Source organism: Melanerpes formicivorus, unplaced genomic scaffold (genome assembly GCF_026170545.1).
Source record: "Melanerpes formicivorus ecotype bairdi unplaced genomic scaffold, bMelFor1.0.p_v2 SCAF_22, whole genome shotgun sequence".
Classification (NCBI taxonomy): Eukaryota; Metazoa; Chordata; class Aves; order Piciformes; family Picidae; genus Melanerpes; species Melanerpes formicivorus.
In genome coordinates, this window is record NW_027142374.1 from 6569695 (window position 1) to 6582674 (window position 12980).

Genomic DNA, 12980 nt, shown 5'->3' on the forward strand with positions numbered 1-12980 from the left:
TCAGACATAGAATTACTTTGGTTGGAAAATATAATCGCGAAATTTAGTTGACGGTGGCTGAAGGTGAGCCAATGTGTACTCAGGTGGCCACGAAAGCAAACAGCACAGCATCCTGGTCTGGATCAGCAATATTGTAGACAGCAGGACTAAAGTAGTGATTGTGCTGGAGCAGGTCCAGAGAAGGGCAACAAAGCTGGGAAAGGGTCTGGAGAACAGGTCTTGTGAGGAGCACCTGAGGGAACTGGGGTTGTTTAGTGTGGGGAAAAGGAGGCTGAGCAGTGACCTTGCTTTCCACAGCTCCCTGAAAGGAGGTTGGAGCTAGGTGGGGAACAATCTACCAAGAAGCAAGTGACAGGATGAGAGGAAACGGCCTCAAGTAGTGCCAGGAATTTAGGTTGGATATTAGGAAAACTTCTTCCTCAAAAGGCTTGTCAAGGCCTGGAATCATAGAATTGTTAGGGTTGGAAGGGACCTCAAGCATCACCTAGTTCCAGCTCCCCTGCCATGAGCAGGGACTCCTCACTACATCAGGTTGCCCAGAGCCACATCCAGCCTGGCCTTAAAAACCTCCAGGGAGGAGGCTTCCCTGGGCAGCCTGCTCCAGCGTCTCACCACCCTCATGGGGAAGAACTTCTTCCTAACATCCAATCTGAATCTACCCATTTCTAGTTTTGTTCCATTCCCCCCAGTCCTATCACTCCCTGACACCCTAAAAAGTCCCTCCCCAGCCTTCTTGTAGCCCTCTTAAGATATTGGAAGGCCAGATGGCAGTCCAGCACTTCATCCCTCCTTCATGTGTTGCCCAGCCCCAGCTGCCAGATCTGCCCAGCAGCACCAGGCTGCAGTGGTTTGGTGATGAGGAAGGTCAGTGCTTCAGCAGCAGAGCACTGCAGAGCACTGCAGAGCCAGCAGAGCTGTGTTTAGGACAGATGTCCTTTTTCCATCAGCTGATCATGCTGAACATCTGTAAGGAGGCCTGAGCAGCGTGGTAGAGCTGGGTCCCACCAGACCTTGCTCCAGGTTCTGTGTTTGAATAATGCAGAGCCAAGCAAAAAGCAACTTCCCTGAATTCTGTGTCAGTTAACTGGATGAAAGTTGTGTAACCAGCACAGACAGCCCCTGCAACTACCTGAAGGGAGGTTGTAGACAGGCAGACGTTGGTCTCTTCTCCCAGGCAGCCAGCACCAGAACAAGAGGACACAGTCTCAGGCTGTGCCAGGGGAGGTTTAGGCTGGAGGTTAGGAAGAAGTTCTACACAGAGAGAGTGATTGCCCATTGGAGTGGGCTGCCTGGGGAGGTGGTGGAGTCACCATCACTGGAGGTGCTCAGGAGGAGGCTTGATGGGGTGCTGGGTGCCATGGGTTAGCTGTTTAGGTGGGTTGGATTGGTTGATGGGTTGGACATGGTGATCTTGAAGGTCTCTTCCAACCTGGTTTATTCTATTCTATTCAAACATGGTCTCCCTCACACCTTTTCCATACTGAACAGCCCCAACTCCCTCAGTCTGTCCTCATAGGAGAGGTGCTCCAGCCCTCTGATCATCCTCGTGGCCCTTCTCTGGACACACTCCAGCACCTCCAGATCCTTCCTGTAACAGGGGCTCCAGAACTGGACTCAGTACTCCAGGTGGGGTCTCACCAGAGCAGAGGGGGAGGATCACCTCCCTTGACCTGCTGGCTACACTTCTCTTGATGCAGCCCAGGATGTGACTGGCTTTCTGGGCTGCAGGTGCACCCTGGTGGCTCATGTTGAGCTTCTCATCCACCAGCACCCCCAAGTCCTTTTCTTCAGGGCTGCTCTCAAGCCAGTTGCTGCCCAGCCTATACCAGTGCTTGGGATTGCCCCGACCCAGCTGCAGGACCTTGCACTTGGTCTTGCTGAACCTCATGAGGCTGGCTGGGGCCCAACTCTCCAGCCTGTCAAGGTCCCCCTGGATAGATCCCTTCCCTCCAGCGTGTCTGCTGCACCACACAGCTTGGTGTCATCAGCAAACCTGCTGCTAAGGGTGCACTCAATGCCACTGTCCATCTTGCCAACAAAGATGTCGAACAAGATTGGTCCCAGGACTGATCCTTGAGGGACTCTGCTTGTCACTGGAACAGGCTGTCCAGGGCAGTGCTAGAATCATCAACCCTGGAGGGACTTAAAAGATGTGGTGCTGAGGGATGTGGTATAGTGGTGACCTAACAGTATTGGATTAATGGTTGGACTGAATGGTCTGAAAGGTCTTTTTCAACCAAAATGATTCTGTGGTTTTAACTACTGCACAGCCAGTGTACTCAGGCTGTAGGAGGTCCTGGGAGGGCAGCACTTAGCTTAGGTTGGTAAGCTAAAAAATAACAACGACAAACAAAACAACCTCCAAAGAACTTAATCGGTAGCTCCCCAAAGGTGTACCCTTGGATTAATTTTATACACCTATATAATGCTGGGTTGTGTGTTGCAAATATTGTTAAAATCTTAAAATCAGGAAATTATCAGCCAGTATGGGACATTAACATGCTATCAAGTGCAAATGCCACAGAAAGAGTCATGCTTTATTCCTCTACTTGAGGATGTGTATACTATGAAAACACCTTCCGGCGCCGCGAGCCTCCTTGCAAGAGCTATTCGCGCTAAAATCTCCGGGTTTAGCCCTTCGGGAATTGCAATTCACAAAGAACTACAAAGCAAAAAGTGGTGTCAGAAGTGGGATTCGAACCCACGCCTCCATACGGAGACCAGAATACCCAATCCGCCACGGGAAGGCGCGGAACGCCTTGAGTCTGGCGCCTTAGACCACTCGGCCATCCTGACACTGCGACAGCAAGTCTCGCCGGGAACCTCTTACAGTGTCATCATCGCTATGCCTATAGCCTTTGTGCTTCTGATCCTATTAACTAGAGAGCAACCCTTACCCTCCTTCTCTCCTCCAGCTGCGGAGCTTTTCCTACTGCTGCTCAGCCGCACAGAGTTGGTGCCGTTCCACCGGCCGTGCGCGGCTGCGCTACCCACAGGGCTGTGGGGCAGGGCACGGCGGCCGCTTCCGGCGCGACCATTTTGTTTTTCACCGCTCGCCAAGGGTACCTGCATCCCGCTGCGGAAGGGCTCACCTCCTCTTGTCAGCATGTTCCCTGTGGCCAGGGCCGCTCTAAACCTCGCCGGTAAGCAGCGGGGAGGTTCTCTGAGGTACAGAAGTGCTGGGGGTATTTCTCGGGAGCCGGTTATGTGGTCAGGGGGCCTTCCTCCTGTTTCTTGTCTTCCCTGTGAGGCTGTCCTGAGGGAGGGTCGTGAGGGCAGCTGAGAGCTTGCGGGCGGCTCTCTTATCGTCGTTTGTATGCTGCCTTTTGTGCTTTTTCCCTTTCTTTTATGTCCTGCTTGCTTTTACTTGAGCTGACCTTGGGTTCCGTTCCTCGATGCTTTGCCTTCTCGATAATGATAGGATGAGAGGAAACGGCCTCACAGGGGAGGCTGAGGTTGGACATTAGGAAAAATTACCCTCAAGGTTTGTCAAGCCCCGGAACAGGCTGCCCAGGGCAGTGGTGGAATCACTGTCCCCGGAAGGCTTTCAAAGCCGTGGAGATGCGGTGCTGAGGGAGGTGGTTTCGTGGTGACTGGCACTGCTGGGTTAACGGTTGGGCTTGATGAAAGCCTTTGCAAGGCAAAAATATTCTGTCATTATTGCTACTAAAGGTGCATCCAGGTCTTACAGCCTGAGGTGGCAAGGTGCAGTCAATGACGAGCTCTTAACACTAACTACAAAGTGATACTGCCCAGTTCTTGACCTGTTTGTCTCAAATCTGACCCTTGATCGTTATGTGCTTAGCCCGAGGTGTCTGCATGTATTTGGCTTGGTAAATATTCAAACTTATTTTATCTGTTAAAAAAACCCCAACAACTCTTGTGCAGCCTCACAGAGCATGTGAGGGATGTAGTAGGATTATGGGTATTGGCATCATCATCATCTTTAGTCATGTTGACCTGAAGCTAAAGATCATATTTTGTGATGTCTGTGCACAGATCAGTCTTGTCAAATGCTTTGTACACAACTACTAAACTCTCTGTGTTACAAAAGCTGGTGATTTTATTCTTCTGCTTGTCTTCCCCTTAATAAGTGTGTGCCTGTTGTGGTGTACATTTATAATTTACATCATACATTCTCTCATCTGAAGACTTGCTTCTGTATTTCATTCTCTGTGAAGAGAATGTGAAGCCCACAGTTCTTTACACTTCCTTCTTCACCTTCCTCCCATCCCCTCCCCTCAAAAATCTGAAGAAATCAGAAAAATGTTCCCCATGCCACTGTCTTCAACCTCTTAATTTGATAGTGAGTTTCATCACGAAAATGCTTATATTAGAGACACATACTGATAATACCAATGCATACATATAGAAATGTGAACCTTAAGTACCAAGCCAGCTATTTTATTAGAGATAACAGTGATATGCAGAAGTATACTTGAACTTCCACACTGAGTGCTGAAGGAAGACAATATTGATGAAAAAGGTAACTTGCAGGATTTTCTTACTGGCATTCAACTTCAGAAGTAAGTTTCTGGAGGGAAATCAGTACAGCTGAAAGTAAGAGCACTGTTTCTTGGAATCATTCCAAGCCTTTGAACGCTTACACTTACCTCTGCTTTGGGGGGGAGCTGAGGATTTTTAATGGTTTGAACGTATATGTTAGTTGATTTCTGTTCTTGTAACTCTTTTTAACATTCATTAGCTCGTAGCGTTCAGCATACTGCAGTAAGACAAGCTCATCGCAAACACGAGCCTGACTTCCATGATAAGTATGGAAACCTGGTTCTCCTTGGTGGAGCTGCAGTTTTCACTGTTGTCTGGGCATACGTAAGTCATCCTCTTATCACCACTCTGTTGTGACTATAGCTGTAAGCTTGCAAGCTGTTGAGTTTGATGGGGGGAGCACTTGTTTGAAATAACTTGTGTGGCCAGAATTGAGGAGCTTTTTATGGAAGTGATAATGGTGTGATAGAGATGAAAGTTGTGTTAAGTCATGTTTTGGTTTTGAATTACACAGTTTTTCTGTGTCACTCTCTTGCTTGATTTTAAAATGTAGCAGAAACACAAGTGTTCTCTATTTCACTGGGGATTTCTAAGCTGTGCTGCCAAATCTTTCAGCAGAAAAAATCATGGATGGAACTAGCAGTGTGGTGAAGGGGGTTTACATTCTAGATTCTTTGTTCTAAAGCTAGATATTTTTAAGTCTTTAACTATTATTCAATATAAATCAGTTCCACTTGTTTTGTTAGATGAACGTCATGTTTTAATACAAGAAATCTAATCTGAAACAACAGAAATTGTGGCCTAATTGTGGCCTTCCAGTATCTGAAGGGGGGCTACAGGAAAGCTGGGGAGGGACTTCTCAGGATCTCAGGTAGTGATAGGACTAGGGGGAATGGAATGAAGCTGGAGGTGGGGAGATTCAGGCTGAATGTGAGGAGGAGGTTCTTCACCATGAGAGTGGTGAAACCCTGGAATGGGTTGTCCAGGGAGGTGGTTGAGGCCCCGTCTCTGGAGGTGTTTAAGAGCAGGCTGGATGAGGCTCTGTCCAGCCTGATCTAGTGTGGGGTGTCCCTGCCCATGGCAGGGGGGTTGGAACTAGATGATCCTTGTGGTTCCTTCCAACCCTGACTGATACTATGATACTAGGAATAGACTTCTATCAGAAGGTTTCTTTTATTTCAGAGTTAATCATTTTGATTTTTATCCCCCTACAGGCACTTACACAAACAGGAATAGAGTGGGGCTTGTCACCTGTTGGCAGAGTCACTCCAAAAGAATGGAGGGAGTAACAGCCTTTGCATATAATTAACTGGTCTACACTTTCACTGAAAAAAAAAGATAATGTAATGGTATTTGTTCCCTGATTGCTCAGTGGCATTCCTGATCTAATAAATAAACCTAAAAACTTGTCTGGCTCTTCTAGGATTCCTCTCTGTTCTGTGTCAGGTGAAGTATAGGAAACAATGTAAAAGCTCTTATTGCCTTATTTTGAGTAGGTGCATTTGTTCCTGTAAAGGTCACTAGTGGATGATGGACAAACTCAAAACATGCTATTGTTGTCTGTTTAACCAGATGTGTGTGTGCCTCAGTGAACCTTATATGTGTTCCCGCTGCAAAGTTCACATCACTTCACCTCTCACTTCTACTGCAACAATGTTGAGAGCCCCTTCTTTCCCACAGAAGTCTTTTTATGCATTCAATCACTAACCAAATAAGCTTCTTCACTTTGAGAGAAAAACTTAATGATTTTTTTTACATTGGAAGTAGGCAGTATTCAGCAGTGGTATTAACTGATGCCAAGAGAAAGGAGACTTTTCTAATGAATTCTGCAGTCATCAGAATAGGGCAGGGCCTAAATTACAGGTGTAATGCAGATTCTAAGCCTCCAAGTCAGTTCAAATCCCTGAGAAGCATAAGTACTCTGCTTTTTTGGTACAGCAGACATGCAAAATGGCTGCCTTTACTCTCAGAGATTGTAATTACTGCATTGCTACTTTTAGCCGGAGAAGGACTGGCACTGTGCGCTTGCAGCCTGGAAGCCAACTGCCTCATATGGTGTGGGCAGCAAGTTGAGGGAGTGGATTCTGCCTTGCTCTGCTGAGAGCCTACCTACAATGTTGTGGCCAGCTCTGGAGTCCTCAGCACAGGAAAGACATGGACCAGTTGGAGCAAGGCCAGAGGAGGCCACCACGATGATGGGAGGGCTGGGAGCCTTCTGCTAAGAGGCCAGGCTGAGACAGTTGGGGTTGTTCAGCCTGGAAAAGAGAAGGCTCCAGGGAGGCATTGTGGCCTTTCAGTGCTACAAGGGGCCAGTCAGAAAGATAAGGACAAACTTTGCCAGGGCCTGTTGTGACAGGATAAGGGGTACTAGATTAAAAGAGGGAGACTTAGGTTAGACGTTAAGATACTGAGGCTGGTGAAAGCCCGCGGGTGCCTCCCCGACGTCGCGTCCCCTGCCACGTGACCCAGCGCGCATGGCTTCACCGTGTCATGTGATTGGTGTCGTGGTCACGTGACGGCGCGCCGCCGGCGGGGCGGGGCCGCCCGGCGGGGCCATCGCTTGGGGCAAAGTGCCAGGCGTGACCCCTCGCTAACGAGAGCCGCTCAGTCTGCGCTGCTCGGAGCCTCCGGTGAGTACGGGCCTCAGCGCTGCGGGGCTGATCCGCCGCGGGACGGTCTGGTTTATGTTCCCTTCTCGTGCCACCTTTCCCATGGCGGGGGGCTTCCCTCCTCCCAGATCGTAGGACTGCCCCGGCTGCCTCTGCTCAGCGATGGCTAAGCCGTTGTCACGGTGTCCCGGGCTTGCGGGAGCGAAGAGAGGCGTTATGCCTGTGGCTGAGGCGCGGGGGTGAAGGCGACGGCGGCGGGCAGTGCTGCGTGTCCCCTCACCTACGTGTCCCCTCGCCTGCGGGGGGCCGTCCCGCTGCGCCGCTGCCTGAGGCGCAGCGCGGGAACGGGCCGTCCCTTACTTGCCTGTCACCGGGGGAGGGTCCGAGCCCGAAAACAGCGGTTTCGACACGGCCGCTGGTCTGTCCAGCACCTCCGGAAGGCTATGGATTCTGAGGGATGAAGGAGTATGGTGAGCTTCCTCTCCTATTGTAAGGCAAAGCGAGTCATGTAGTGTATCCAGGGGCACAGGGGGGTGCGAGCAGCGGGACAGCGCGGGGGTGACCTGGGTGTTTGGGAAAGAGAACCTAAGGAGGGTCTGGGACCGAAACGGCACAGCTCTGGGTCCAGAACTGTATTTCCTGCTCGGCCGCTTCACTCAGTGAAAGCTGAATCTGCTTTCCTGGTTGGGTTTTTCTTTTTGGTTGTTGTTGGGGTTTTTTTTGTTCGTTTGTTGTTGGGTTTTTGTTTGTTTTTTTTTTTGTCTCTAGTGCTAGGGAAGGGCTGATGGTAGGAGTCACATCCACACTCCTGTGCTTTCCTTGGGATGCAGCCAGTGCCAGCAGGTCGAGTAGGATCATTCTTATCAGTAGGCATCCAGACTGGAGATCTCGTTGCTTCTTGGTATACACCAAGTGTGCACGCACTGATGCCTTGGGAAAGGTACCTCTTCAGCTGTTGGTGAGCTTCACAGAAAAAGCAAATTTGGCTGGACAAGCCACCAAACATCTTCTCCAAGGTCTTTTCTTTCAAATCCGAGCTGTTTCATTTGTACCTCTGGAACATCTTACATGGCTTTTTGCCCTGTGATGGCAGCACTCTGTTCATAAGTACATTTTCTTTAATGTGAGTAAATAGTCTGGTAAAATCTCACAAACATGAGCAAGAGTAAATCAAGTTTATGGCTGCTCTGTATCCATGTTCAGAAAATTCCTCATAACGTTTCCAGTGTAAAGTTCCTTAAAATGCTCTCTATAGGTATCAAAGATTGTATTTCTAGATTTAAATACTTGTTGGTTCCTACTTGTGGATGTAAATAGACTAAGAAATATTTTCTTCTGTCTGGTAACATGGAAATTAGTTGTGTGTATTACAATGCACTGTGTGAGCACAAACACAAATTTCTATTGGACTTGAAATTGATAATTACTAAGTATTTTGTTGTAGAGAAAAGTCCTGAAGTTTTTTTTCTTTCCCAGATAGTAAACTGGGAAAGTAAAAGCCAGCATTACGTGTCACTTACTGCTTCATTCGTATGTTCACCTATATCATGCATTACATATTGTTCTGCCTTGTATTTTGAGACTAAGCTCGAGAATGAGTAGCCCCACTTTGCCTTAGTATGCTCAAACCAGAAGGGTTTATAAATGATACTCTGCTTCTAATATGTCCTATGATTCTCCCAACATTCATATTCTTAAAGTCTGACTTGAAGAGGTAGTGGTAGGATGCAGACAAGTGAAAGGCTTTGTCTCTTTTCACCCAGCTTGTCTAGAAATTGCATTCCTCAGAGCAGTTTCCATAGGCTGCTGACCAAGCAGGACTTGTTAAAGTCTTGAGCAACGTAAATTACAACCTATTTAAAGTGTCACGTAGCTGTCTGCGACAGGTGTTTATTATAGCTGTACAGTTTCTCCCTCCATGACTAAACATCTTACATCCATATTTTCAAATATGTTTGTTTGCCAATGAACATAATAAAGCCTCTTTTTTCCCTGTTGGACCAGAGCCGCCTCTCATAACCCATCCAGCACTTTTGTAAGCCCAGGGATGAGATGAGACAGCTTTTTTACCTCCACGCTGTCCATGGCTCTTTTCCATGGGTCTTTGCAGACTTTCAAGGACAGGTGCCTTTTTGCCATCTAGTGTAATTAGTAATTTATTTCTGCTGCCATAAATGAAGTGACCTCTAAAGTCATCTAGAAATTTAATAAAGTCCCAAGGCTGTACTTAAATCTGACAGATCCTGTGTCTGCCATTTGTGTGATTTTTGCCCAGCTTTGACCTCTTTCCATTTAAGCAGCTATAAATTCAGAATAATTACATGTATAAAATTTGGGTGAAAACTGAACTTGTGCACTTAGACAGAACCATTGCATGTTCCTCAATTATGTGTCCTTACTGGCTCTAGGACAGGCACAAAGTGTGTTTGGTTACACTGGGATGCCTGGGTTTGTTTGGATTCTAGAAGGAACAAAGTCTTCCTTGTAGAGTAAAATAAGAGTCTGGGTTATCACCAGTGGTGTCAAGTCCTCTTCACGTTGCTTGTATTTTTGATAGTGTGAGATTGTGAATGACTTAACTTTGACTTCATCAAACCTTAACTTGCTTCAGTCATTTTACTTATAGAGACTACTGTTAGCACATAAAAAAATAGTTTAGAAAGCTGAATCTGAGTTTCTCAGTCACCTTCTGCTTGATTACTGCTTCATTTTCCTTTACATAGGGAGAAACTGCTGTTGGAAGTAGAAATTATGTATCTTTCTTAATAGAAGCACTAATTGGCTTTAAAGGAAATTAAATGTTTGGGTTTTAACCTGCATACAGACAACCCAAGCATTAAGCCTAAAATCATGCCTGAAAGAAAAAAAATATACTTATGTCCATTCCCAAATGGAGTTTTGGTTTTAATTACCCTTTGTAGTCTCCTGTCTCTGAGCATTGCTGCTTCATAGGTAGCCTGCCAGGCTTTTCCTAGGGATCTGCTGCTTCATTGATGGTATTAATATACAAACAAGGAAGTACTGCTGCCTTGTGTGCTGCAAAACACAGGTGAGTTGTCATGAAAGAGAACAGAAGATGGAAGCTTCTAAAGGGATTAAGTAGTAAATAGTATAGTAGAGATTACAAAAAGCTGTTACAAAGTTTGTTCAAAGCCAAGGGCTCTCTGTAAGATGAAGCTGCTTTAGGCAATATTCCAACAGCAGTCTTTGAGTTGAAGCCTTTTGGTTTCTTGTATTCTAAGTACATAGCTGTTGGATTAGAGGCTGCTATCCATTTGTGTCAGTAAACCCTAAAATCTCTTACTAATTGATGAAGATGCTGTGTAGATTAATCACTGTATTGATTAAGCATAAAACCATCTCTTCTGTGAAACAGTATGATCCACAACTTAACACCTCACTTGAAAGAATGTGTCCATGATAACTCTGAATCGAAATGTATTTGTTAGCAGTCACTTGCTTGGCAGTCAGCAGTAATAATGGAGATCTTCAGTGTCACTTTGTAAAATGTATGTTGTCACCTAGGAAGCTTTTCAGCTGCATTTTGCTAGAACTGTCGCTCCTCTTTGTACAGTGAGGTTGTGCTTTGAGCTAAGGCACATATATATACACACATATATCTGCATTATTTTTTGTCTATACAAAGATGTAAAAAGCCACAGAAAACCACCAGAGGATATACAGATCCAGATGTCAAGAGTGATGGAAGAGCATGTTCCACATTCAAGCCATAGCTCTACACAGCTTCATGAAGATCTTTTGACTTCTGCAGCCACTTCCAAGTGAACTTGGCAAAATATTAGTACCTATAATGAGAACTAGGATTAAATTGTCAATATCTGTATGCCCCTTGTGTGCACCCAGTTATAATTTATTGGTGCAGCATATTTTTCAGGCTGCTTAGTCATGGTTTTTTATTAATTTGACATTGTCAGAAGGAGGAAATTATGACAAAAATATTTCCTTTAAGTTTCAGCCAAAGTATTTCTACCAGGAAGCACTTGTAGGAGAGGCAGAGGGTTAGACATGAAATAGAATATAACAAGGCAGAGTGCTGGCTCAGATGTAAGTGTGGATTAGCTTTGAAATTGAACTTCTTGTTCTGGGTGGTGGGGGAAAGGGGGGGTGTGCACTTACAGTCTCTATGTATTGACCCTGTAATTTCTTCTGAGAACACAATCTCGGAAGCATCAGGAGGACTGGAAGTTCATACAGTTTGGTCTTCAGAAGTCTCAGACTGTACAGAAGACTGAGATTGTGAATGCTCTGCTTCTCATTTCACTGGCAATAATATAATGTAACTGGTGTGGAAAGTCTGCTGCTTACAACTGGCTCGTTTTCTACCTTTACATTTGGACACATCTCCCGGTTTTTAGAGAGCAGCCTGGTTTTGAAAATGATATGAAAACCGTTACCAAGTTGAAACAAAGGAAATAGAAATCCCTGTTTGTCATTTCCCCCCCCAACAGAGAGCTGTTAGTGATGCATGCATCATGTAGAACCAGTAGTGTTTCTTCATTAAAAGCCAGAGAACAAAAAGAAGAAACATTTTTGTCTGAAAGGTGCATTCTGTGATGGAAGTTCTGGATTCAGTCCTAGTGTTTTGGGATCTTAAGGGGTAAAAAACCCTCTGAAATTCTTTTTCTTCTCTGCCTTTATGCTTTTTGCATGTTTGAATTGCAGTCTCTTCCAGGAAAGGGCTTTCTCTGCCGTCTTTCTATAATGCCAGATGCCAAGAGGCCCAGATCAGTTGGTCCTGGGAAAAGAGTCTTTAAAAGCTCACCAAGCCGACAAGAAAACCTTCTTGGGGCAGCGGAGTGATTGAAGCTTGATTGCCTGTGATTTATTTGTTAAATCCGAACGTAAATAGCAGGTGGTGTGTTTTCTTTTAAATTGATTGTATGTGAAATGAGCAGCAGGAGAGCAAGGAAAGAAAATGAGGAAATGGAGAACGTGCTTTGTGACAAACTATAATGGTAGCAGATGTTAAAAGACTCTGTGATAGAGCGTTGTATCTCACTTAGTTGTGTGTGTCTGGTCAGACAACAGTCAAGTGCTTTTTGGAACGTTATTTGTGGGAGTATTTGCTTCTGGCCTGTGGAGTTACAATTAAGTCTTTGTTTTACATGGACTAAGCCTTCTTTGTGGAAATGCTGAGCTGATCAGTAAGGATCGTATTTCAATATGGTACGTGTGGTTTTTCTTGGGTAGCTTTGTAGTGCTTTTAGAAGTACCTTGTACCTCTGGAGTGTGCAGATTAGCCTGAGAAAAGGACCCATCACATGCATTTTGCTCAAATTCTACTCTTCTGCTGATTCATAAGTCTCTTGTGTGTCTAGTGAGGACTCTGTAATGTGTGAATATTTACATACAAATACTTGGGTGAGATCTGTAGTAACCTCTTCACACGGTTGTCCTATTTCTGTTCTTAGCAAGGGTGAGTTCTTGCTGTTTTCTACTGACTAGTATAATACAATGTCTTCTTCAGTAACAGAATCACTGAATTGTTTAGGTTGGGAAAGATCTTTAAGAACCATTCAGATACATTAGCTGGTCGTTGTCTTTAGGAAGGCAAATCTTTTAAATTGCCTTCTCAGATCATCTTTCATATTTCTTTTTTCACCTAGAAACTAGGTAAATTCACCCACTGATCAGTGGCTGACAGAAAGGTGCAATGTACTCCTAGCTCTTCACAGAAAATTTAGTTAAAAGGGAAAGTATTTAATCTCTTGGAAATTTCAGTCATCCCGAGGTTTATACTGCCTTGTTTTCTTGTTGATTAAACTTCAGCATTTACTTTTGTGCACCAGTGAGTTAAAGCTGTTGCTCTGATGAAACACCTCTGTATTCTTACACAGTTTGTAG

General features: G+C 45.5%; 2 protein-coding genes and 1 non-coding gene across 4 annotated transcripts in view; 2 read left to right on the top strand and 1 right to left on the bottom strand.

The window, feature by feature from the left end:
* Positions 1–2680: 2680 nt before the first annotated feature.
* TRNAL-CAA (transfer RNA leucine (anticodon CAA)) lies at positions 2681–2796 on the bottom strand. The gene is made up of 2 exons: positions 2759–2796; positions 2681–2726 (listed from the first exon to the last, which is right to left on the bottom strand). It is a non-coding gene; the product is annotated as a tRNA-Leu (tRNA).
* Positions 2797–3025: 229 nt separating this feature from the next.
* On the top strand, positions 3026–5923 carry COX7B (cytochrome c oxidase subunit 7B). Its single transcript, XM_068151991.1, has 3 exons — positions 3026–3143; positions 4706–4830; positions 5721–5923. Exons 1-3 carry the CDS (start codon positions 3107–3109, stop codon positions 5793–5795), a joined length of 237 nt encoding a protein of 78 aa, XP_068008092.1. The 5' UTR covers positions 3026–3106; the 3' UTR covers positions 5796–5923.
* Positions 5924–7044: 1121 nt separating this feature from the next.
* ATP7A (ATPase copper transporting alpha) overlaps positions 7045–12980 on the top strand; it is a 28386-nt gene continuing 22450 nt past the window's right edge. The window contains exon 1 of one of the 2 annotated variants that reach the window (XM_068151992.1): positions 7045–7136. The gene's annotated coding sequence lies outside the window, so the exon portion shown is untranslated. Of the gene's footprint in view, positions 7137–7250; positions 7586–12980 lie in introns of those variants that run through there. The other variant, XM_068151993.1, reaches the window with a different exon arrangement.